The sequence below is a fragment of the Calonectris borealis genome, chromosome 2, assembly GCF_964195595.1.
Source record: "Calonectris borealis chromosome 2, bCalBor7.hap1.2, whole genome shotgun sequence".
Classification (NCBI taxonomy): domain Eukaryota; kingdom Metazoa; phylum Chordata; class Aves; order Procellariiformes; family Procellariidae; genus Calonectris; species Calonectris borealis.
In genome coordinates, this window is record NC_134313.1 from 132,118,627 (window position 1) to 132,145,873 (window position 27,247).

Here is a 27,247-nt window from a genome sequence, read left to right on the forward strand (position 1 = left end):
TCTAATTCTGAAGCTGTGCAAAAAGTCCATGCGTTGACAGCCACACAGCTCAGCTCTTGAAAGGCTATTGCTGCAAAAATATCAGCTGCATGAAGCTCCCTTTGTTTGGATTGCAGATGTAGCCACACACCGAAGGCGTTTCACAGGGGCTCCTTTTACACTGGCTGTATCTTTCGGCTGCTTCCTCTTCTTTTAGCAATGATGTTGGCCGCTGTTTTCTTTTCTGAGCTGTCTTAACTCCCTTCTGGCAGCAGTAACAGTCAGTTGCTGTGAATAAACTGTAGCTTTCTGAAGAAGTAGCTCTGATGCTCTTTGAGAGAGAAAATGAAGCTGACTTCTGAAAAGGTAGAAGCATTCAGTAGCTTGAGGAGTCTGAGAACCTCGTATTGCTCTCTGAAGCTCGAGGAGGTGGTGGCCGAGATGCGGCAGGAACGATGACGTTCTGAGAGGAAATGAACTACTTACATTGACAAGGCAGCAAAGTTCTGGAGGATGGCTTTGACTTGATTGTGGTTTTCCTCCCTTTTGTGGCCAGTGTATCTCCATGTGTTTTTTGGTGGGTAGTTTTTTGTTTTGTTTTGTTTTTAAACAATAAAAATAAAAACTGTTGTTGAAGCATCATTGTGGCTGGTCAAAATATACTCCAGTCCTGTCCCTCTCAGGTTTTTTTTCACTATACTATAGATCCTCTACTATGCATTTAGCTTGTAAATGGGAAGAAGCTTTCTCTCATAAGGTCTTACTAATTATTTTTGCAGCAATCATTTTCCAAGTATCCAAGTTTTCAGCAGGAAATATCCCTAGATTTCTATTACTGATTGCTCCAATACATATCTCAAATCTTCCTTTACAAACTTTTTCTGTATCTCCTCCAGCATGTTCACATATTTTTCTATCTAAGGAAAAGTTTTCTTCTCTATCTGTTCATTCCCCAGTGTAGTCTGAGAATTTCTGCTTGCCACTTTAAGTACTTTCATGGTCATCTTCTTTAGATAAAAAGTGGATCATTTAAAAAGGAAAAACTTCTGAAGCTAATACTAGCCCTTAGGAAAATAATTAAATAGAATCTAATTACAGTAGGACTGCTGGCTATTCTCAGTGAATTATACCTGGGATCTTCCTAATTTCTGCAAAGATCATTCCTAAAATTATTTCATATACTAGTTATTAAGACAAAGTTTGTTAGCTTTTTAAAATGCAATCTAAAGATCTTTTTTACATCTTTCACTCCTAAATAAACATTTCAGAGCTTCAAATACTGAACATCAGGTGTCCGTATTGCATATATGAATGAAAACACTTGCTTTATTTGCTTATATTATATTGTTCAATTGCTAGCACATCTTGTACAATAACAAAGGAAAATACCATCCTTGACAGTCTAAAAATACAGACTACAAACAGAACAGGGAAGGCAATTCAGTACTTAAGTCACTACTGTGAGCAAAGATGAAAATGTCTTGTCAGTTCTGTTGTATTGCTTTTCTGAATCTATTTCCAACTAGTGATGCGTAAGTAATGTAGCCACTGCATTCATTAGTCCTCCGAGGACATTTACAAATAGGAAGAGTTCTCGTGCAGAGTAGCTTGGGAAGAGTCACAGCAAAAGTTCTTACGAGAGGAACACAGAGGTGATATGCTGAGACACGGCTGTGTATGGTTGTAAGGCACTTTATGGATGAAGGAGGAGGTGTGTGGCTGTTCCTTGCAGCATTTCCTGCCCAGTCAGTCATTGCCTATCTCTGTAAGAGATGGTTGAGATGCTAGCACTTATTCAAATGTAAGGATATTGACACCAATGAAGTAGCAACTGGATTGCAGAAACATACATCCAGGTATTGGTGGCTAGTAGCACATTTAAATGTGCAATTGCCAGTTACGAACTGAAACAATTAAAGCTTCCAGGATCGTTCTGTAAATCAGTGAACGTATCAAGTTGGAAAATGTGTCTCTTGGAACGTAAATTTGTTAAAATTAAGTATCGCTGAGTTTTCCACTAGCTTCTGTACTAGGTTTACTAAATAAAACATGTCTTTCTAATTGTCAGTCTTGTGAATGCAACTTTGCAAAACAAAATGTAAAATTCAAGGAGGAGGGAAGAAAAATACGTAATACTTCTCTCCCTTTCCCCCCCACTCCTTTTTGCAGAGCAAAAATCCTGCTGTTGTATTTGCCTAGATGTGTAAACTTACTAGGCTGTACTAGCAAAGTTGGTGATGAAAGGGAAGATCTTGTTTAATACTTCGGTTTAGTGCACTATCATGGAAGAATAAGTTGGTTCGTTTGGAAGGTGCAGTTTCAGGGGAGTGTCGTTTACATAATCAGTTCTTAAGTTCAAGCAACGATCATGGGTATTTGTGTTGCAGTATTGTATTTGATATCTCTGGCAAGCCCCCACATCCTTTTCCTGCAAGCTATATGGCATTAAAAGAATTGAAATATAAGAAATTTTATATTAAACAAATGAAATACTTGAGGAGTCTTAATAAACATTTTAAGACCAGGCCCCTGAAGTCTGGAAGATCCAGTGAGGTGGGGGTTTTCTTGGTTCGTTTCTTTTTGTTTTTACAAGTTGGGGATTGAGGTATGCTGCACCGTGTTTTGAAAGAGCAAACTTCTGCATAACTGGCATTTGAAGGCATTTGAAATGTGAGAAATGCCCTTAACACGTCAGCAAGTTGAGCTTCACAGAGACAATGTAGGATTGGCAGTGTTGTACAGTGAATTATATACATATATGCATGCAAACTGTCTTTAAGCAAACCGTGAGGCAAATAATTTTTAAGCAAAAGATACTCAGTAAAGGTGTAATATATTTTCTAACGTTTATTTGCAACAATCCGGAGTAGAGCTTTACCCCAGAGGGTGAAGACTGTAACCTTCCTCACTGTTGCATGGTAGGAGTATAACAGGGTTGAGGAAGCTTTATGTCTCATGGAGAGCATCTGAAGGGGGAGGGAGGAACGGTAACATTTTCCCCAAATCATGTGCTAGGGAGTAAAGAACACCCTAGAGGGGGATTATGCCCTCAGATACAAGGCTGTTTGGAGAAGCTATTTTGTGAAATTTAAATCCTTCTTGGCAGCATGTCTTCTTGGAGGAATTTAAGGGGGAAGTATCTCTATGTTAATTTGAAATATTATTTTGTTTAACGTGTCTAGAGCTATAGAGCTCCCAGTTCCCACATTAATAGCGCATACGCATTTTTTGGTAGTACGTTTATTCTGATTATTACTTAAAAACTTTGTCTTTTAGTATAAAAAATTTGGAACTGCTTTAAGAATTGTTTGTTGTGGGGGAAAAAACAAGCTTGATGGTTCTTTCTTAAGTCCATCAGAGATTTAAATCTTTTGTCAAAAGTCAACTTTGTTTTTCCTTTGTCAGAGAATCTGCAAATTTTTTGTGCATTTGAAAAGTTAACTTAATTTAGTGTCTACATATTACACTAATTTAACTATGGCATGTCCTAGAGCTAGGCTTTCTTGCTGCTTTGGGTGGAGGATCACTTGCGGGGGTGTTGGTTTTGTTCTTTCAAGAGGACCATATTACTTTTAGGTATCACTTCAGATTTCTTTAGGCATTTATTCGGCTAATGCTGATCTTCTTTCTTACCAGAAACAACAAACACTTTCAGATATTCTTTTCCTTTAGTCCTAGCAAGTTTGATTAACTTACCACTGGGAAAACCTTTTGTACACTATCTTTTTGTATTTATTCCTGTTCTCTTCTGATAAGATTTTTAGACTGTGTGTTCCAGAAATGTCAGTGAATGACTTAGCTGAACCCATAAACACGGCTTGGACTCTAAGCACGTTTTCACTAGAGCTTAGGTAACTGCTGCCTTCTTGGAGTGGAAACGTGCATTTTTCCCCTTTTGCTGGGCATGTGCTTCTCCTATCTCAGGCTTCATCACCTGAGGAAAATCAGCATAGTGATTAGTGACCTAGTAACTCCCTTAATTCCTTTAAAACACTTCAAAGACATTTGTATCCTAAAATTAGAAATAGAAATCAGTTAGACTTTGAAAGTCCTCGTTCCTTGCTTGTTGGCTGTAGATGTGAAGTCAGGTGGAGCTTGGAGTATAATTTTGGCTCTTATTTTTGTCTTGTCTGCTAAAAACAAGGTGTGGCTAACAATAATCTGGAAGACAATCAAGAGATTTTAAATATTTATATACGTTTTAAAGTATTTATATACGTTTTAAATATATTGATTATATTCTCACTTCTGATCATTCGGGTTATTGTCTTTTGGGAAGGATTACCAAAAATCCTAAGACATTTCTGGTGATGTTTAAAATCCTCAGATTCTTTTTTTGCTCAAGTTCTATGCAGGATTTGATACAGTACATTATGTTATGCACTAAGTCCTTATGATAGTTGACAAAAGCACATGATTTATGGTAAGATTAAGTCTCTTAAACTTTTGTTAGATTGTGGGGGTTTTCTTCAAATGGACTTGGACTTTCTTCCCATTCCTTCAAACTTATTTTACAAAAACTTTTGAACTTGGAAAATAGGATGACAGCCAAAGCTAGGGTCAAAGTGGGAGTTTGGATCCAGCATCAGCTTCCATGTTGTGTTCTTAAGCCTGAAGGGGATGGATTGACTAGAAACTGATTAACTCGGAGAATTCACTTCAAATCTTTGGTTTGCTTAGTATATGCAACCACGATTTCGTACAGACTGCTAAGTTTCTTGGTCAGGTTGTCCAGCTGGACTGGGAGAGACTTCTTTGCTGGTGCAGGTCTAGGAGACTTGGGTGGAAATACCATCTCTTAGCTGGGTATCCTGACCAGCAGCCTGTTTGACATTTTGTGTCTAACTGGCCTTCCATTCTTTTCTATTCTTTGCATAGAAAAAAATTAAAGTTGGTTCTGACATAACAATACTATGTTTAGCCTGAGAAGTTAATAAGCTCGACCACGTAGTGTTAATACTGTGTGATATCATATATTGCTCTATGAACTCTTTCCAACAGTATTTCCAAACTATTTTTTAAAAAATGTAACATTTTGTCTAAGCTATCACATCTCTGTAAAATCTCAGCAGTTCTCAAATGAAGATGGATAAATTTCCACTCAGGGTATAAAAAATCTGTAAGGTTATATATGTGTGTATATCTACACACATATGTGTATATCTACACACATATATACATGTAAGTGTGTGTGTATATATAACAATAAGAAATTAAATCATTAAGCTTAATCAAGTTTTCTTGTTTGTTGAAGTTCACTGGAAGTTAGAAAGTAGTTCAGTTGCTTCCTTCAGGAGAAAAATCCTCAAATCCTTCTTTCCTTTTATTATTAAGAAAAAAATTAAAATCCAGACCCAGGCTTGTGTCCCTGACAGATGTTTGTGCAACCTTTTTTCCTGGGGGCAGGGACAACTGTTTCTCGGGTGTGCTTTTAGAAGCAGAGAGGTGTGGTTGTCACAATCTAGATCATGAAGGGAGGTCCAGAAGGTCCTAAAGTGGGCTAGGTGACCTGGTGGAGTAGAGAAGATTCATTCTCAGTAGAAGAAGCATCATTCTCTATACCTACGTGTCAGACTCACCAACCACAAGGAAACTGGAGGCATGGGGAATAAATGTAGCCTTTTTCTGTATTTTAATGGAGAATTTCAACTATAGTGGGAAAGTATGAGATTTTTATTACTGAATGAAGGCAAGGAGTCAGTCTTTCGTACCCAACAGTCTTTTATGTACCTTTGGAAATGCAAAAGGTTATAGAGGACTACCTAGTGTAAAAAGATGAGTACACTTTGAGGGAAGAGTATTATGGGTGCAGCGTTAAAAGAATTTTCTCAAAGGGTGGGCTTCAGCTGGAGAAAAGATTCTTGTTCCATTTTTGGCATCATGCTGTGTTAATGAGCCTAGAATAAGTATCTTCCAATAGTTCTATCTCTGTACTGGAAAATATTTAAGTCTTTCTGCGAATATATTGTAAATTTCTGGTTTTCTATTTTTTTTTTTACAGGAGCTAGAGTTAATGCCAAAGACAGCAAATGGTTGACTCCTTTACACAGAGCTGTGGCATCTTGTAGTGAGGTATGCTTTTTTTTGACTGCTTTGTGTTAAACTAAGATATCTCAAATTACTGTCTCTTCTTTGTTCGGTTTTTATAAAGTGAAACTACTCCGAATATTTGGAATTGCAGAATACTTGCAACAGTTTAACATGTGGAGAGTATATATATCATATGCCTGAGTAGGAAGAAAGGGGAAAATGATAAACTTCCAGTTCTCAGGTTTGCTCTCTGCTCAAATGCCGTTACCCTGGCAGAGAGGATTCTGCATGCAGTATTCTCAAGTCCAGGTTACTTCTCTTATGCTGAACCATTCTGGTTACCTTGAGGGAATTAGAGATGAAATAAGATTTAGTACAGCTTTTACAGCATAATTTTTGCATTTCTCCATTTTTTACATGCTCGTCTGTTCAGGCATTGAAGAAATAAATGGTTCTATAAGGCCTGCAAACATCTTTTTTTAAAAAAGCAATTAATGAGTAATGATAGTATTGAAAATCACTTTAAAAGTTATAAATGAAATATGTAGAAAGTTTTTTGAAGTCTACCAGTGATACAATTGTGAGAATATAATAATGTAAGAAATGAATTTGTTATATTGTTCCTCTATTGTTAATGTCCTAATAAAAATTTTAAATGTCTGTAGAAGATCAAAACAAACAGAGAAATGCTGAGCTTGTTGCGTGGAAGAGTTTATGCAAAACTGTCTCCTTTGAGATCCTGAGTCAAATCGATGCTTATTTCAGTATGTCTCAAAAACAAAGGGTTTTTAAAGGTTCTGCGTAAATTTTTGTTTGAGAAAATGGAATTTAATATTTTGGTTTTGGCAAGCATTGAGTTTCAAGTATTTGATCCAAGAACTGTCTAAACAAGCCTTGTTTCAGTTTTTGCTTTTGAATTCCCTGGATAAATTGCATTATTTTGTCACTAGCATTAATAGCTAAGTTGTGTGGAGATTGTGTTATTCAAAACAGTGTTTCAAAATGAATCTCCAAGGGCGCCTTACTCCCAAATGCTATTTGTTCTTCTTGAGGTATTTTTAGGTTGCTCCTTTGGGAGCTGACCGAAGCACCAAATACTACTCAGGGACAATAAAAGCTCCTTATATCAGTAATGCTTGTAGAGAGGAGTGCTGCAGACAAACTGGACCTCAAGAAATGTAACCATGGTAATTTTTTGAAATGTGGAATATTTTAAACAAAATACTAACCAAAGTCAAATGAGACATGTAAACCAATCAGTCTACCATAAAAGCAATGATAGGTGCCTGTCAGAATTTTCTATTTATAAACACACAGGAGCCCACATACGTAAATGGAGAGGTGGTTGGTACGTGTAGGCACTGTTTTCCAGCTGACAGACTTACATGGGTTTTTTTAGGCATTAGATGAAAAAAGCTGTAATGAAAAAAAACTCTTGCTAATGATTTCAGTAAAACATCTGGACTTACTCTGGAAGCAAGGACAGCTGCAATTAAACAAGGACATTGAAACATGCAAAATAGCTGGAATTATAGATTTAGCTGCCAACTGCGCAAGTTCAAGCAACTTCATGTCAAGACTGTCAGGCTCCAGACTTTTATGTTTGTGTACCTGGTGTACTTTGCCAAAAAAAAAAAAAAAAAAAGAGAAGAAAAAAAAAAAAGAACCCTAAGCAGATTCACTAATTCTTGAAATTCATTTATGCATATGTGCAGAAAAATGTAAGAAATTATTTTTATGCTAGTACTACAGTGCTTCCTTCTACAAAAAGGGTGATAGCTGTTCTAAAATTTCCTTGTCCTGATTATGGTTTTTCTTAATATTTTGTTCAAAAAAGACAAAAGTTCAAAATATTGATTAGATTTTTAAAGTACTAAATCTGCTTGTTTCTTAGAGAATAGAAGCTATTCCATTTCTCAAATTACAAGCCTGCGATGCAGTATTTTCACTTTTATGTTTGTTCCTATTTTATTTTTTATTGACAGTAGAAGAAATTTGAGCATTTTGAATGTAATTTTATTGTAATAAATAGAATCAAGTGTTACTTAGCATTCTGCTCATGGCTGAGAATAATACCTAGCTATTGTACCCCAGTGTAATTTGAAATTTCCAGTGTGGAAATCACCACTACTTGTGGTAATGTGTTTTAAGTTCAAAGTGCCAACTATTTATTTGTGTGCGCAATGTTTGAGTTGGAAGTCACTGAAAGCAATTAGTGAATTGTGGGAAGGTCACAGAGTTGATGTAAAACGCAGTATTCATTGTCATGTCGATATCGCCAACAGATTTTTTTTTTTAATGCATTCCAATTGTGTGCACATATTTTAATAGGATTTATTTATCTTGCTGTAAGAATTACAGTCTTATTTGACAAATTTTCACAGCCTGTACTTTTAACAAAAGGAAATGAATAATCTTTTTGTGAGATGGAATTCAGTGTAACATTTTGAAACAGTTTTCAGGAGTTTTGTAACAGTATATGTTGAAACTTTTTGTGACCATGCTCTGTTTTATCGGTGGTTCTCTAAATGTACATTTAATAAGCTGTTCTTCTCTTTGCCATTTCTAGACTTTGACAGTTCAAAAATTTTGCTTGGTGAATTGATGAAAATGCATTATAAGTTCATAGCACTTCACTAATCCTTAGCAATGGAAGAAATCTTAAGGAGCTTTGGAAATCAGTTGTGATGACAAAACAATTTGCCAGACGGCTTAAGGAACTGGACAAAAGACCTGGAAATGGTTGATTCAGTTGAATCCTGTAGGGAGTATATTGCTCATGTTCTTGAGAACATCCCCAAATCTGGATTTATGATGAAGTACAAATCCCAAAGCATAAGATGATGTTTACAAAAGAACAAATTGTAAATAGTTCCATTCCATTATACTGTCCTGGGGTTTAAGGCTGGCATTTCAAATCTTTACTGAGTGGCTTGATTTTTTTGTAAATGCTTTCAGGATGCTGTTCAGGTGTTGTTAAAGCATTCAGCGGATGTCAATGCTCGTGATAAAAACTGGCAGACACCCCTACATATAGCAGCTGCAAACAAAGCTGTGAAATGTGCTGAAGCTTTGGTACCTCTCCTAAGCAATGTAAATGTGTCTGATCGAGCAGGCAGAACTGCATTGCATCATGCGGCCTTCAGTGGACACGTTGAGGTAAGAGTTATTTTTCTTAGCTTGTTTCCTACTCATTGTTCTGTCCCTCTCATTTGTGATGTTTAGTTTCTCAGTTTAAAATCATGTTTCCCTCATCCCCTCAAAAAGCCTCAACCCCACTTTGTATTTGAATTTGTCTTTTTTATGCATCTGTGTACAGAATGGTTGTGGAAAATACATGTTACATCATTTAGGTGGAAGTTTAATACAGTGTTCACCTTTCTTAAGACATAAGCAAATTTGCCTGAGTTAAGTGAAGTTAAACTAGTAATAGATAAATTTAAAATGGAAAAAAGAAGGTATTTTTTTGTTCAGTAGGCAGTGAACATATGGAACGTGTTGTCACTGAAATGTGACATAAGCTCTAACTCGCTAGTTTTCAAGCCCTGAAAAATGACTGCTGGGGAATTCCCATTGTAATTGTGTATAGGTAATTGGAGAAAAATTGGCAATAGGCTGGCTTTTATTCTTTGTCTAACTTTAAGCAGAGTTTTCCATTATGAATAGAGGATTTCTTTTCTGTTTATCTCAGATGGTCAGCTTGCTGTTGTCTAGAGGGGCCAATATTAATGCATTTGACAAGAAAGACAGACGAGCTATACATTGGGCAGCATATACGGGTATGTACATATTTCAGTTGATTACTATTGTGGTAGTAAAAAAAAAAATTCACCTTATGTTCAGTGGTTTTATATATTTCTAGGAAAAATATTCACATTGTAAGCATTGAGGTTTCCTGCGTGTCTGCCAGAAAACCATTAATAGTATACTTCCAATTGCCTTGTAAATGTGTTTTTGTGGTGGGGAAAAATCAATTTGTTGGAAAAAGAAAAGTAAGGTAAGTAATTTTGTTCTTTGAAAAGAAGGAACTATGTTCCTCAATCAGCAGGAGTCTAATCACAGGTGAAAACTTTTGCAGTAAAGCTAAATAGAAATTAATACAAGGGGCACCTGAAACAGAGGATTGTTACACCAACCTTGGGGATTGTATTTTAAAAGAAGAATATTTCATCTCTAAAACTCCAAATTCTTGCCTTGCCATTCTTATTCCGGGAGTGGATAATTATTGTTCTCATGGTATTGATCAATGCACTGGCAGTACTGTCAGAGTAATGTACTTTGCTGTCTTTTATCAGACTTTCATTTTATTAAGTGGTAGGAATTGTTTTCTTCAGCATAGCTGTAATAAATTGTAGAGCTTTGTATCTCAAACTTCATTTAAAATATGAGCTATATAAACCTTTGGAAGGTGAATCATAGAAAATGCAGATTAAGAGTTCTAGGCTGACGCTGACAAAGACTTTTTAGCTTTGGCTAATCTCTTTGTTTCTAAGTAATTCACAAGCAACTGCAGATTGTATTTGTCATTGCAAAGTATGTTGTACCTGTTCAGAAGCCAAAACCTGTAATGCCTCTTTTAACTTCCAGAAAATGTCTAAAAATGCCCTTGAACACATGCAATGTGTGTTGTATATGAGCAGTGAACAATTAAGTTTCGGTATCAATTTCAGGAAGAAGCCAGTTGAGGTGATTCCATGGTCTTGATTGTTACTCAGTATTTTAGCTTATTGCTTCATAATTTTATCCAACCAAGGGAGAAGAATAAAAGCAGTAGCATCAGTATTGTATAAATCTGCATGCCTGGGAATTTCTTCAAAGACAAAATGGGGAAATAAGACTTCATTATATGTAATTTTTTGTTCCTGTTAGTTTTGATGATCTGCATTTTTCTAAATTTTAAATTCTCCAGAAAATACATATCTATATCCTGAGATGCCATCTTACAAAACTTAGGGACAAGAACAGTCAGGAAGAGAACATGGTTCTATTATTTATGGCAGCTTTTTTTTTTCCAGAGGTGATCTAAAGATGTGAGTGTTTTTGTTCCAGTTACAAGAGGAAAATGGGGTGACTGTCTCGGTGAAAACCTTTATATATAGGGTTTATAAAGGAGCACCTTGTATTTAATGTGCAAGGAGAGTAGTATCTATACTGCCCCTTCCCTGAGTAAAACAAACTATTTTTACTGTATCTGATATCAAACCAAAAAAATAAACAAGGAAACTAGGAAATTACATGGACTCATTATGTTGACTTCTCTAAGTCTAGGATAACTCTGCCTTGGAGGTCTGGTCTTAGGCAAAATGCCCCTCAATATGCAGTTTGGTATTAATGTTCATTATTATGAATGAGAGAATTACTTACAAATAGGCATAATGCTGTGCAATGTGTATGCATGGGAGGTGGTTCTTAAAAACAGACTTAAGGTTGCTAACTAAACATATTTCTCATCTGTGGTTCTGTGGCATTGAGTATTTTATATAACTGCTTTGGAGTTGTTACATTTATCCAAGCAATGTTTTCCAGTCTTGCCAGGAAAGGGCAAATGGAAGCAGTAACTTAAAAGCAGAAATAAAATTTTAAACTTACATACTGAGCAAAACAAAAGAGCAGTACCATGTGGGGCAGTACTTATTTAAATACAGTTGCCAAAAACCTTACCCTGAGTTTTGGGGGTTGATAATGTGTTGTTTGTTGTATGAAATGTGCTTTGGTCCAAGGGTTGAGAATTCTGGTCTTTACAAATGCAAAACCACACATTTACAAAATTGGGCTCGTTTGTAAGATCTCAACGGTTGTAAAAGTGATCTTCTCACAAACACCTGGATTCACACAAAAGTGGAATTACTAACTGCTGTCTTTGCACAACTCTGTGTTTCAGGCCAATTTCACATTAGTCTTATGTCCCTGACAATACAGGTCTGAAATAATCTGATAGCAATGTAGAATAAGGTTGTGAATTCCATATGCGAAATGCTACAACGAACAACAGGACCCTGTTGAGCTGTCTCCAGAGGAAAAGACTTGAATGTGCTAGTGAATTATGAAGTGATTGTCACAGCGTTAATACTCTACTTATAACTTGAAGCTGTATGATATTGCACTTCAAGTACTGATACCAGTACTTGAAACCGAGATGTTAAAGAACAATCTTCATTATTGGTCCAACATTCTTTGCGATATTTTGTATTAGTATTTTGTAATCTACTTACATTTGCAAAGCAATGTCTCTGGCAGGCTGTCCAACCACCTTACTCAAGGTGATTATTTGCAAAATTTGGTTGAATGCATCTTGTGCATGAGATGGCAGAGATCTGACAAGCGTCAGTGAGAGGACAGAGATGTTTTCTGGCTTGTGCTCACCTAGATGAGAGAAGAGTCTTCTATTTTTCAGATAAGCTACATTTATTCCAGTTTTAGTGCTATTTCATAGGCTATTAACAGGGAACTCTGTTAATGAACAGTGTTTGGGTGGGAAAAATGTAATTTATCTGATGTCAATCAACGTAAATATCCTTGCAGACAATAGAGTAGAAAAAGCTTCTGAAAGTCTTCAAACAAGGAAAAAAAACCTGTGACATTCTCTCTCACGATTTAGAGCCATTTTACACCGCTCCAATTGTTTGAAGAAAGCCTTAAAGCTTTTCCACCATGTAAAACTGACCATAGAATAAAAGAGAAGTTATGCTTTTCGTCACTCTACTATAAATAACTTTCTAGGGTTATATCCATTGTTTCCCTTCCTTCCTGCGTTTCACCCGGCTCCATTGCTGTCCAGCTACAGTGCTGCAACTAAAATGGACTTTCATTCTTGCGTGCTAGCATCGCCCTCATTAGTGTATCGGGGTGTCTCCTCAGCGCTTCCCACTTCGAGTACCTTGTTCTTCTGTTTGGGTGTCTTCCACTGATTGCTGCTTGCGTTTTCAATGCAGGTCAGGGATTTTTTGGTTTTTTTCTTCTCTTTAAAGTTTTTCTGCCACTGTTCTGTTCAGTGTCTCGCTTTCAGTATCTTCTGTACTTCTGTTTCATATAGGGCTTGTTTTCGTTCTTGTCCCTGTTATATTTGGGTCAGAAGATGAGTATCATGTTTACATTTCTCTTTCTCTTCTTTCCTACAATACTGTGAAATATTGCTGCACTTCACATTGCACTGGTGAACTCTGTTTCAGATCAGTATAGCTAGGTGAAATGTCGTTTTGTATGTTTTTGGGCATGAGCATAAAATAGGTATCGTGGTGACTGAATGTTTATCAAAATAGCTTTGTCTCTATTTCTTTGGGTAGACACTTCCTATTCAAACTTTTGCAAATTCTCTTAGTCATTGGAAAAGCAAAGATCCTCACTTTTTATGAAGCACTTGAACTGAAGGCTGGATTTGATACTTTTTACTTACGTGTCTGACTGGATAAGCATAAGTACTCAGTGTGCCCCTCACCACTTTTTTAATTAAGGTAAGGGTGTCACTTGAAAGGTAAAACAAAGAATCCCACATCTGTCTGTATGGGTCAGTTACAAAGGTAAAGCACTAAATGTATCATGGTCTATTTAACTCAAGTGTGCTCCTTTACTCTGCAGACTTTGTCATGATTATCCGTGTGTTTTCAGTGATTGACTTGTTTGGCAGTTAAATTAACAACTGAGTAAGAATGACAGATTTTTTTAGTTACCCCATTTTCATAGCTTTTCTCTTAGGTGCAGTGTCAAAACTGCATGCAAGCTAGTGGGGGAGCGTGCGGGCAGGGTGAAGGGGAAAGCTGGTTGCCCTTTGCAGCAGCAGTGCGGTGTTGGGGCCACTGGCCCAGCCACAAAGCTGGCGGTGAGGGTGACTGCCCGCTGCTTCAGGGTGGGCTCCTCACCCTCCCTTCCCTTTTCCACCCTCCTACCTGGAACTCCCCCCAGGTCATCTCTTCCCCCCGATCCCACTTGACTTACTCTCCTCCTGGTGACTCAGGAGAATAGTTGATGCTTTCAAAAGGTTCCTCAGAGGCCTGAGTCAGTTTTTAAAATAGAGCTTTGCTAAATCCTGTATGATTTGGGTCAACATTTTAAAGGCTTTGCAAGTAAAGGAAGTCAGATTTGGGGGAGGTATGTTTTTGTTTAAAAATAGAATATTTTCTTCTTTTCATGTTTGTGTAATTTTTTCAGAATTTACACTGAAGGCCTTAAAAACCTTAACGGGCATGTTTGCAGTTGAGGTGAAGGTGGAAGACTGACAGTTACATTCTCTCTCAAGTTGTTAACAAATTTGCAGTAAATGTTTAATAATTACAAAGCTATTTCACCTCTCTAGTTCTCATATCTTCCCAAAAAATCCTTCTGTGTAAACAGAAGACAAGATTATTTTTTTAATATACAAGATTATTTTTGCAGTATAAATACTATGATTATTGGAGGGGGTATATGGAAGTAGTCTCTTCTGGAGATGAATGTTTTATGTTGCTTTTATAGTTCATGATACAATTAGAAAACAAGAACATTTATTTTCCAGATTAGGTCCAAATGAGTAATGTCTTGTTCGTGTTATAATAATTGTACAATTATTAAGTTTGTAAACTTGTGCTGGTTAATATAAAATGCAGCTTCATTCTTTTTGTCTTTATTCTTTTAGGTCATATTGAAGTTGTGAAATTACTCGTGACCCACGGAGCTGAAGTGACGTGCAAAGACAAGAAATCATATACACCCTTACATGCTGCAGCCTCTAGTGGGATGATCAGTGTAGTCAAATATCTTCTAGATCTTGGAGTTGATGTAAGGAACAATAAAACAAAGTGATGCATTTTTTTGTTGTTGTTTGAAATGCTCCTGTTAGTATTGTAGCACACTGTTTATTTAGGGGCAGGTTATGATATAGTGAAAATAGTATTTCCGAAGATCTTCCTTCACATGCTTTCTTTTTTATAAAACCTCATTCCTCCAAGTAACTTAAGAGCCTTGCAGATTTTGCACAATTATTTGGAAATAAATTTGTATTTAGTAGTTTTTTTGTTCATTTGGTATTTCTTACTCTTAGTTGATTGGACTGGAACTCAGGAAATAGGAATTCCGTTCCTAGCTTTGCCACAAAAACCTTTTTGAACTGCAGGAAATTAAACTCTTTTGCTTCAGTTATTTGTAAAATATAAATGTTACTGACTTTCTTACACCACATAAGTTTTGGGAAATACTAAAAATTGTGAGAAACTTCAATACTACAGTAAGGAAGGCCATATTAATATTGAAATGCAAAATAAATTAGAAGTCTGTACAGTACCTGCATGTAGAAAGTGTGTTAACAACAAACTCTGCAACTGAGTAAGAAATCTGCATTGTGCATCACATTTTAGTCTTACAAGGCTGGAGAATGCTGCCAAAGTTCTATCTTGAGAAGTAGGTCAGAATTCAGTATCATGTTGTGCATAACAACAAATTCTACTTCTATATGTGCCCCCCTCCAAAAAAATAAAAAGTCCCTTTGACCTCTGTTTTTAATGGAAACCCGCAAATGCTGTTGAAAAATGATAGAGGTCTGTCCTGTGCTTAGTCTGTAGTGTCTGTGCAAATTGCCACTGTTGACATTTTTTCCATATGTGTGTTCTGTCAAGTGCGTACTGAATACAGGAAACTGGTGTGGAGACAATTGGAGGACGTTGGCTCACTTGTAAAGCAATCATACTCTTCCCCAGTACACGCTTCTCGATCAAAGTACTGCATCCAGAACTTGCTTTTAATTTCTGGTTTTGAACAGTTCCAAAACATAATGAAGAAGTTGTCTCATGACATGAGATTTTTCTTTGTCATAATTAAATGCTGCAGTAATACAGGTTTTTGTCTACTAACTAATCTTGTTTTTTTTTCTCTGATAGATGAACGAACCAAATGCCTATGGAAATACTCCTCTCCATGTAGCTTGCTATAATGGGCAAGATGTTGTAGTGAATGAACTCATAGACAGCGGTGCTAATGTAAATCAAATGAATGAGAAGGGTTTTACACCTTTGCACTTTGCTGCTGCTTCAACACATGGAGCATTGTGTTTAGAGCTTTTGGTCTGTAACGGAGCAGATGTAAATATGAAGGTAGGTGAATCCAAAGCCATCCATTCACTCTTAAAGATGCAGTACGTCTTTATCAGAGGTAATTTTTCAAAGTCATTGTTACAATAACATTTAGAAGTTCCCACTGATTGATGGAGTACTTCTGTGAAAAGTACTATAGAAAAAATGAGCCAGTATGTTGCTTCAAGGAACTTGGTCTGAATCTGAAAACCTCAATGGGATATAGTAAATAGCCCAGAAGGATAAAGAAGAAAGATGACAATACTGTCTGGTCAATCTTGATTATATTTATATGTCAGAATTCCACATAGTTTGTCTTCCCTAGTCTATCCATATGAATAAGAGCAAATCATTTGGAAAAATGCAAAAGAACATGTTTTTCTTATATAAAGCAGCATTAGCAAAATCAAGGATATTTCAGAGAAGTGTGTATGAACAGGCTAATTGCTGTAGCAGTTGAAGAGTTGATAACGTAATATCCTAAAATAAGGGAGAGTTGTGAAGGGTGTATTAAAAATACAAAGGTAAGTAGATTAGGCCAATGGAAAGTCTGAAACAGCTGGTTTTTTAATTACTCCAGCAAAACTTTGTGAGCAGAGTCAGTATACATTTTCAATTTCTACTTGGTCACAAGTTTTTGGCTGCAGAATATTCCTTAGAATCCAGTCTTAGTGTAGGTGGAATTTGTAATCCACACAAACATAAAAGCAAACTATAACCTATATCTTTTATTATCTTCTCAAGTGTGTAGGGTAAGGTCTTGAGATATAAGAGAGAGAGATGTGAGACCTCCTGTTCTGTATTAAGTTGTTTTTTACTCTAGTAATGAAAACTTAACTGTGTTCAGAAATACTCAGTGGCAGTATCTGGTGTCTTGACAGGTTTTAGGCTGGGGGAAGTGGGAAACGGGTATGTGGAATGAAGAGTCCAAGTGTTCCTCTTCCAAAAAATCTAATTGCCTGTACTGTTGCCCACATGTGGTAGGAAGAGAATTATCTATCCTTTTGTTTCTTAAATAAATATGTTTAATAGAGCTATGCCTGAATTTCAGGGCAATCTGGATAAGAGGTGAATACTAGAATTGGTAACATTTCTGTTAAAAATCATGGGGTTTGTGGCTCACTTCATGTGAGATATTCACACTGATTTTCAGCTGACTAATTCTAAAATACAATTTTATATCTCTTATACCTATTACAAAATCCGTAGCCCACTGAAAGTTTGGGAGTAATTTAAAAATAAGCTATTTGATGAATAAAAATCTTAGATGTATGTTACTGCTCACTTTTACATATATTTAAACGTGCAGCTCATTTAATGAAAACATACTTAAACTCAGTTGTGGAAAAATTCATCACCTAAGTGCCCTGGAGAAGTAAGGAGCTGTGCTACAGGGCTTATTGCCAACTTGTCCTAAAATGCACAGGTCACAGTCCATTTATTTTTGTTGCCAGCTTTCTGCTCTGCATAAAGTCCCAGACTGGATATGACTGAGGGTTTAGCCTTACAGGGCTGACTTCTGTCCTACATTCTTGAAACATCATTTCTCAGTAATGTATTTTCTGTCATTAAAATAATCCCACAGTGTTAAATACATTGATGATGATGTACGTATGTTACAGAAATAAGAACAAAAGAGAAACATAAATATTGCCAAGCAAAGAATTAGTGTTTTCCTATATGCTAGGTTGCAACGGTTCATGACTTTGTGCATATTTCTGATGTAGAAAAAAGAAGTGGGGAGGGCTTCATTTCAGAAAGGTGTGCAGCAAGTAATGGTGGTTGGGTTTTTTTTTGGCTATTCATTTTCAAATACACCCTAATTGTAGGTTAGGAACAAAAATGAAAAACTTCCAACATTCTGTTAGGATAATTAAACACTGTTAAAGTTTAATATAATCTTTATGTTTGAACTTAAAATAAGACTCTTTGTTTTACGTATGGTATACACTGTAGATACTGACTACATTTAGTCAGTTATAACACTAAGTAACCTTAGAAATTGTGCAAAGAATGGCTAATATCTTCAAAGTGACTGGCAAAGTTCCTGAATTCTTTGAAGTTTATAATATGGGTGAACTTTTGTTTGGAGGTGACAAAAGATGTTTTAACATCAAACAGATGTATTGTCATCTTTCTTTCCCATTCAATTTTAAGTTATGGGATCCAAACTATAGATTTGTCAGTTTCTGTAACTTTAAAAAAAAAAAAAAAAAAAATCCTCAGAAGATTTAGTATGGGTAAACCCAGGTTTTCTTTTCAGCTTATTCTGAGATGACAGAATCATTTTTTCTGAAACATGATAGTGATGGGGCTGGGAAATGCAGCCTGAAGCATATTATAGAGCTGAGAATTTCAGCTGAAGTCTAAGAGCTTAGTAAAGATTTGGCTACTGAAGTTAGCCTGAAGAAGAAAATGTCTTTACAGTGGAAAGGGTTAGTAGCTTTAGCTATAGATTGGCTGTAATTAAAATGTGTTGATTTAGAAAGTATCAAAACTGTTAAGTGCAAAATTAAGCAAATAGGATTGTGTAGGGATTTTAAGCAATTATAGCTTGAAAACAGCATTTATCCCATTTCCGCACCAACATGTGTCTCTACTGTAACTCTGTTAATAGCATTTCTGTGGATTTATACCAGTGTGACTGAATTTGGCCTGTGAATTTGCGCCTGAAGGTGTGAACGGGCTTACTTTGTATATGAAATCTTACCACTTGCACTGTTGAAAAGTGCGAGAACTGAGGCAAAAGAAAATCGTTTCCAAGTCAACTTCTGCTTCCCTGGAAAGGCCTATAAGGATAAATCTTGGATTTAATCAGGAGAACAATCCCTAAAAAATAGCAAAGGGAAATTGAATTAGAATATGTTGTGCAGCTAAGAATAATTTGTAGAGTTGAAACGGGATGCTTTTAGAGAGTTCTTACGCTCTACTGAATTTTGAAATTTATTGAAAACCAAGCCTGTTCAGTTTCCAAATACTGAGGCTGAAGTTCAAACTAGTTCTTACACTTGTTATAAGATTTATTTTGCATCATAATGATATTGCTTGTGTAATCTGATTCAATAGTTCCCTCCCACACACAACTGTTCCTGTGTTTTTAGAGGTAACAGTGGGTGTGGATGGTAATCTAGGTGCAGGCTAGACAGTACTATTAGAGCACTTTCTGCTGTGGATGACCTAGTGGGGAGAACGAAAGGGAAACACTCTTATTCTTGATGGCAGATGGAGGGTAAGTCCTTGTGCATATCTGTGGATGCTGGCCTCATGTCAAAAAGGAAATATGTAGCAGAAGACAATGGAACAGCAGAAATATGTTATATGCTTTTTATCACCTCTGTAGGCAGAGGACATCATTTCATGACTTGTTTTTGTAGTCCTGCCAATGACCATATAGTACTGTAGAACAGTGAATCCTGCTCAGTATTGCTCATTACTGCAGCATTCTCTCCTCACTATTCAGGATTTCCATGCATGGAAGAACACGTTGAAATGAGTACGTAATGGGACAGTATTAATTGTTTTATGGGCCCCCTTGCTGCTTGAAAATTCAGTGACCTAAATAAAAAAAGTATTTTACTTCCATTGGTGATACTAGAACATAGGAATTGTTGCTAGGGGCAAATTTCACTTGGAGGAATGCTGTGACATGATAGACCCACATTTCCCCTGACCCTCAGTAAAGCTCAGTGGTCTGAGTACAGTTAATATCTGAGCAATCACTTGATAGAACACCTTGTGCTGTGTGTTAATTCTTTCTGTCTAATAGCAATTACTGTTCTTAGCAAATTTTGTATGATCTTGAGTATTTTGTGGATATGTTTTCTCTAGTGAAAGAGGAGATTTGGGTGATTTCTTTCCTATTACCACGCTTAACTGAGTTTCAATAAAGACTACAAAAGTTACCATTAGCCCATAGCTATTCTATCATGTGCTCTGATCCTATCTGATCTCGTAAAATCAGGCAGCTGTAGTTAACTTAATACTTAGATAGAAGACCTTAAAGGCATAAAAAAGAAATTGAAGCAAAAGTTTTGAAGATACCACCTTACTTATGCATTCCAACCTCCTGGCATCTCGGGAAGCAGTACTTTGCTCAATAAATAGAGCCTTGCTGTTTCATTGCTTAAAGAGCTCTTTGGCTACAGGTTCTGATTCTGTATATCCTTCCCTAGTGACAATGTCTAAGAAGGGAATTCTGAATGCAATCCGATACCTAGCAGTTCAGCTTCAACATGGAAATTATCACCTTCATTTAATTTTATACCTGTTCTATGTTTATATGTTGACAGACAGTTGTGTGTTATGTTATTCCTGGGTTGCAAAGGAACCTGAGACTGTTAGACTGGAGAGAGGCACTGTGGATTATCAAATCCATTTTCTTAGAAATCTACATTAAGTGCATTTTTCAGTAAATTTGAGCACAGTAAATCTAAAAATCCGCTATTGATTGTAATTTTTTCATTTACAACTGGAAAATGATTTTGTAGCTTATTTTTCTGTCCTTTATAAGATCTTACTCAAGTTGTTTTGTGAGGGTTCTCACTGGACCACCATGCTCCTTAGTTTCTAATACTGTCACCTTAAGTTATTCTTATGTCCTTGTAAGGTACTTTATTAATGTGCTCAGTGAGACTTGGACCTACTTTTTTCTGCTCCATCTTCTTACTCTTCATTAGCCTTCGACATCCAAATTTAGCATATCTGAGCCAATGAAATTGCAGTCTTCTTCATCTGAGCCCTTAAATTCTTGTCTGTTACTTCACTGATTTATTTCCTTACTTTCTCAAAGTTTTCCCTTTTAAAGTTTAGAACGTTGCTTACCAAAGCAACTTTTGGTCACTCACTCCAACTAAGCTTATTTTATGTGGTCATTTTTCTTTAAATTAATTGATTCTTCAGCTTAAAGAAGGAGAAAAGTGAGGGAAAGAGGCGCCAGATGTGTTAACAATTGTTTTAAAGGAGGAAAATAACTGGACACAGAGAATATTAGTGGTTGGATAAAGAGAGTAGAACTAAACTGCGAGGAGAAAGATGAAAGGTAGACATTACAAGAAAATTCTTTTTGTAAGAAAATCAGAGCATAGAGATTGCTTGGGGAAGTCGTCACTTATGATGTGTTTATTTGGCCTTTTCTTAAGGCCTCCATTGGTAGAAGTAAAACAGATTGTCCAATTCAAGTGGATTTCAACCCCATTTTCTGTGTTTCTTTGCATCTGCCATGGATATGTGGATGTGTCTTCATTATTATTTAAGGTCAAAGAAATCTGCTAGCTGAAACATCTGGAGATAATTTGGCTGTCATTATAAAGTCTTTTATTTCTTTCAATCTAGGTCTGAGAAGACAGTGTTTTTCCATAATTGCATTGTTCTAGGTGGTGCATGCTGCTCTGTGCAGTGACACAACTAAAAATTCCACATCCAACTCTGTCTAAAAGGGTCTCCAGCAGACTTTCAGTAACACATCCACAGAAGCTTTGCCATTTGGTTCCAAAGGAAAAGTAAAGATGGGAAGACACTTTTGCAGATGACAGCAATTCATGCTATTTCAATACATATGTTCATATTATCATGTTCCCCCTACCATCTTTGTCTTTTTTAACTTTGTGTTTTGTGAACATTTCATACTCTTTAAAGCCAGCGTTTAACATCTAAAGATGTGGTATGCATGTGCATCCAAGAGTGCTTTTATTTTCTGTGAGTGTCATGTTTGCAATTTTTTGTGTGCATTTGTAGGAACTTTTTTCAGCAGTAAAGCTTTCCATTACCTATGAGAAAGTACAGGGGTAAAAAAAAAATCATCCTGAAGTAATAATAACAGAAAAAACTGGTTTTGTAAGTGCATTGAGATTGTGCTGTTAAAAATTGAAATTCCTTTATGTGTTACTGTTGGCCTAGTTGAAGGACATCTTTACTGGGTGAATGACTAAGTGCACATTTGATATGTGTGTCAAATGTATAGTACCAATTATGGTTGAATAGTTCTACCCTAGGATTACTTGTGGTTTATGATAAATTGCTTACAAATATCACTTTACGGAAATTTCCATGAAACACGTGACCTTTTTAATGTGTTGTCTTCTAATATAATGTGTAAACCTCTATAGTAAATACAGCTATTTTCTTTCAAGAAACACATTTAATTTAAAGAAGCATTGTTTTGTTTTAGACTTGGGCAGGGGAAGAGTTGGACGCAGGCTTGTTGCTAAAGTTGTGCGCTGTCATCATCTTCTTAAGAGTGATTATCCTAAAGGCATTACTGTGAGTGAGTGGGCATCACTGAGTTGTCACTCACAGTTGGAAGACTGATTAAGAGTAGCTCTTTTGAAAAGCTTGCCATGTCATGCTGACTTGTCACTGCCAGCATCCATCTTGCAGAAGAGCTTAGAAACAATTTAAAGGAGGGAGTAGAGGGGAGAAGAAAGTAAAAGAATGTCCTTTTTCTTTTTTTTGTTAGTCCTGGTGGATTACTATTACTGGCCATAAGTAAACATTGGGGGTTTTTTTCTTTTCCAGAGTAAAGATGGGAAAACACCTTTGCACATGACAGCGATCCATGGTAGATTTTCAAGATCACAAACCATCATTCAAAATGGTAAAAAGGGGGAGGGAGGAGTAGTTTTGTCATCAGCTTTCCAGTTTTATGAATATTTTCCTCCTGTTGTATTGATAACAATGTACTGAATTTTTTTTCATATCCCATGTCCAGTAGTAGTTCGGTTAATGGTGGCGTCTGGCATATTTGCTTATAAAGTTTGATAAGTTACATTGAAGAACCATTTATTTTTCAGAATGCAGGAAAATACATTAATTTCTCTTCCATAACCCAGGTTGCAGAAAGTTTGTCCCATATGGTTACATAATAAAATGTTTCTCTCTATTTTGCTTATTATTAATACTAAATACCACTGAAAGCTGTACAGCTTTTAAGTCCAAAGTAGTCATTCATTGACAATTACTAATGTTGCTTTAATTATCATCAGTGCTGTTTTTCTGACAAAAGTATCTGTATGCCTACATATGTTCTTACTTAGTAATTACTTTGTATTATAGGAGCTGAAATAGACTGTGAAGATAAGAATGGAAATACTCCTTTGCACATAGCAGCTAGATATGGCCATGAGCTATTAATCAACACTCTGATTACGAGTGGTGCTGACACTGCAAAGTAGGTAACTTTACTGACATGAATGCAAGCTGAGAGAATTTAGAAATGTATTTATTAGATTAACAAGACTAGTATGACTTTTTAATATCATCTTCAACTTGAAATAGGAAATAGTTTGTTTATTATCCTGTACTGTACTTTTAAGTAGCTACTCAGTACATCACAATTTATACAAAAAGAAAGAGAAATAGATTTCTTCTAATGTATTTGAAGTAAAAGCTCTGAAAGTTTTAATAGGCTGTTGCACTGACTTAATGCATCCTGCTAGTTTGTAAGAAAGCCTTTAATATATGAAGTTTTCCTAAGGCTCAGTATTCTAATTAGGTGGTTTGCTGAACCCACCGTGCAACGTGCACTTTGGCACACAATCATGTTTGTTTTATTTTAATTGTAATGAAACTGTGATACCTGATTATGGTGTATCTTAGGCGGGGTATACATGGGATGTTTCCTCTCCATTTGGCAGCATTAAGTGGATTTTCAGACTGCTGCAGAAAGCTTCTCTCATCAGGTAGGACACTCTTTAAAATCTCATGGCTGCTTTGTACTTCATTTTTGGTTCCATCGAATAGCTTTTAATTTAAGTCTTAATTTAGTAATACATAAAAATCTTTCTAGTTGACTAGTAGCCTGGGGCCAGTGCTTTCTTTTTTAATGGACAGTCCATAGTTAAAGTGCATGCAAACTTCTATGGAAATAATTTTTTCCAAAAAAAAAAAAATCATCCGTATTGAAATAATGCGTCTGTAACTTTTTAAATGTTGTGTTTGTGCATTTTAAGTTGGCCATAGAGGTTGGATGACTGGTTCAGACCATAATGCAACTTTAGGAGAAAGACTAATGTTCTCTTAAGAGACTTCGTGGAGCATCTTCGGTTTCCCTTCCATGACTAGATTTCAATGGGATATACTCTGGCTTTTTCTTCTTTCTGTACATGGTACTGTGCTGGTTGTGCCCTTACTGGAGATTCAGTATAGCAAAGGAATCCATGCGGAAGACTTGCAAGTGCTTTCTGTGCTTTTACATGAGTTGAGAAAACTTGGGTGTTAATCTAGCTTGGAGCAGATAAGGACTTTTAAGAGTATGTTCAGCATTCAGACTGGAAAGACTAGATACTGCTAGCAGCTTATTAGTACCTGCTCTGGATGTGGGGGTTGGTATCTGCAGACTATGTACCCTTTTGGTTTAGGGAGGAAGAGTCTCATTTATGTAAATTAAGAATCTCTGATTTTAAAATTCATTAATATTCATGTGCAGACCTTAAAAATTCATCAATCCGCCTTGTCCCAGTACCGAATGACATTTAAGTAGTTACTGCTGTTAGACAAGCTACCTAGGGATGTGGGAGGACATCAAAGACTACTTTTCAAATCAGATTGGTAAACTATCTTAAATTGTTTGCTGTATATCACTGATGATTGAAATGGGAGGAGGACATAGAGGTGCATACAAAACCTATGTTTGGGGGGATACAGAGTAGGAAAACAATCTTGAATAGTAGTAGTCCTGAATAACGCATCCTGTGTTGTTCACTATTTATCGTTGTTGAATAATTCTTAAAAAGGAAAAAAAAAAAATTGCATTCCCAGGCAAAAGTACCAAAACTGGAGATTTAATGAATAAGTTTTGTTACATAAGAGCAAGACTCTTAAGAGAGTATAGTAGTTTTCTCAAACTAAAAATGTAGCTTTGAAACCTGGTTTAAATAGTAATCTTCATGTCAAAGTATATGGTTAGGTATGGAATTGCACAGTTAAAGTTTTGAAGTTCGCACATGTTGGGAAGAGAAAACGACCATGTTCTCTAAAGGGCTTCTCTGTAAGTAATTGCTGTTTACAGCCTTCACTCTAGCTTAACAAAGTTCTTTCTCTGGGACTAAAGAGCTGAACTTGATGAAATTTAAGTAGCTTCTGGATTTAGTAATACTGACATCCCCCTTTTTATTAAAAAAAAAAAAGAAATCTCTGCCTAACACTGATAAATTCTAGCATATTCTTAAATTTTCCTATTACCTTCATATATTTTATATTCAATACTAAATTACACAGAAATATTAGCAGGCAAATAGGATAGGAAAGAATATAGCCTCTTGCCTCAGTGCAGCTAATTGTCTTTTACCTTATCCCTTTCAGTTTTACTTGAACACCTGTTTTTAAAAATATTACAAATAGTGAGGATGTGTTTCAAGTGAAGTAAATTTTCAGTGCTTAAGTGCTTTTTTGCAAATAGCTCTTAAGTTTGCTTAGCAAGCATTTCTCTTAAGAGTAGATGAGAGCAGTTTTGTGAAAGGTGGTGTTACATAATGATTTTACAAAATACTTGATTTGTAGGTTTTGACATTGACACACCAGATGACTTTGGCAGGACTTGTCTTCATGCAGCTGCAGCTGGAGGGTATGTAAAAAAGCATTCATGCTTTCATATTTAGTGTTCTTTTTTCAATTGCTGATCATTCCTATTCTTTTTTGTTATTTCCTCTCTCTGCTTTTCCTGCCCTCTCCCCTTGGAATTTCTGTAAACATGAAAATAATTTCAAGATTGATTCTATCTACAAACAATAAAAATAAATTAAATATTCAGCTCAATAAGTAATTTATTGGAGTACAGTGTCCAAGTATAATCAGCCTTACCGTAGGTTTATGCTTGGGGATGAACTGAATTTTATTTTAAATTCCCATGGATGATGATATAATTTTTAGAATTTACAGCATTCAAAGATGGCATGCCCAGCTAAGATCACTGTAGGACATGAGATGGAGAACAGCAACTTTGGGAAATATGTTTTTACCATATCCATAAACAAAAGATCAATCTAACTAAATTAAAAGCCATAATTAAATTCCAGAGTTTAGGTGGATGAAGTAGTCAGAACTACTTGCTCATCACTTGAGTTGTGATCCATATTGATTATTGTTATTGTATTGTAGGTTTTCTATAGCAGCTACTCAAAATTGCCTGGAAGAATTGGGTAATAAATTTCATGATACACTTTGTGGGACACAAGAGCTCCATGATATTGATATTTTCATTTTTCTGTTTCAATGTTGTTTAAGTAATACTGTTAAGTAATCATTCTAAGTCAGAAGATACTTGATAGATACATCCTTGTTGCAAATGATTAAGGTTAAAATGCTATGTTTTCATATAAAAACATATAATTTGTGACACATTCCCTCATTCATCTCCAGTTTAGGAAAGTTACTAAGATAGTGTTTAAACTATAAGCAGCATTGTACATCTATTATAATGATCATATTTTATTGAAAATGAATTACACTAAAAAGTAAAATATTTATGTTGCAACTTATATTTGGCCTTAAAAATATAGATTAAAAACTTGCCTCTGTGCTGGAATCCTGGTAGCAAAAAGCATGTGACATGCAGGTGTTATTGTTTGTTTGCTTTAAAGAATTGAAATTTCTATTAAATTAAGTTAGTGCTAATTTATGTGCTTTTATGCATGCCATTTGATATCAATAAAATTTCTGTATGTGGACTTGAAATAATTTGTATTCTTTCCTGGTTTGGTCCTGCAATTATGAAACCTATTTCACATATAAAAATATATTTATCAAAATTTTCGTATCATAGTTCAGTTCAATTAAAAATAATGTATGAGAGGTATATGTGTAGCCGTTCTGGTATTTGCAGAGGCCAATATTAAGGAAACAAAATTTGCAATCACAAGTAATATTGCATTAATTTAATAGGAATTTGGAGTGCCTAAATCTTCTGCTAAATACTGGTGCAGACTTCAACAAAAAAGACAGGTTTGGGAGGTAAGACATTCTAGATTTGTGTATTGTAAAGGGCTGTTAAAAGTATTACAGAAGTAGCATATTGCTATGTGGGCAAGTCTGTGTTCCAGTTTAAATGTTTTTTAAGATACAATGTCTCTAATAAACTATGCTTCACCGTATGTTATCAAAAGTTACAAACATATTTTGTTTATTGTGTTTTGTTAAGTAGGTGCTTAGTCTTGTTTTTCAAGAGTGAGTTCCATATTCAACTGTAATTTTTATGAGCCTTTTTTACT

At 35.8% G+C, this 27,247-nt stretch overlaps 1 protein-coding gene across 8 annotated transcripts in view; it reads left to right on the forward strand.

Moving 5' to 3' along the window:
- ANKRD28 (ankyrin repeat domain 28) overlaps positions 1-27,247 on the forward strand; it is a 125,416-nt gene that overhangs the window by 72,089 nt on the left and 26,080 nt on the right. For 7 of the 8 annotated variants that reach the window (XM_075143465.1, XM_075143466.1, XM_075143461.1 and 4 more), the window contains 10 exons: positions 5,981-6,051; positions 8,968-9,168; positions 9,701-9,788; positions 14,618-14,760; positions 15,855-16,067; positions 22,560-22,638; positions 23,097-23,211; positions 23,640-23,722; positions 25,542-25,605; positions 26,922-26,990. In XM_075143465.1, coding sequence (XP_074999566.1) covers positions 5,981-6,051; positions 8,968-9,168; positions 9,701-9,788; positions 14,618-14,760; positions 15,855-16,067; positions 22,560-22,638; positions 23,097-23,211; positions 23,640-23,722; positions 25,542-25,605; positions 26,922-26,990 — 1,126 coding nt within the window. Of the gene's footprint in view, positions 1-5,980; positions 6,052-8,967; positions 9,169-9,700; positions 9,789-14,617; positions 14,761-15,854; positions 16,068-22,559; positions 22,639-23,096; positions 23,216-23,639; positions 23,723-25,541; positions 25,606-26,921; positions 26,991-27,247 lie in introns of those variants that run through there. The other variant, XM_075143467.1, reaches the window with a different exon arrangement.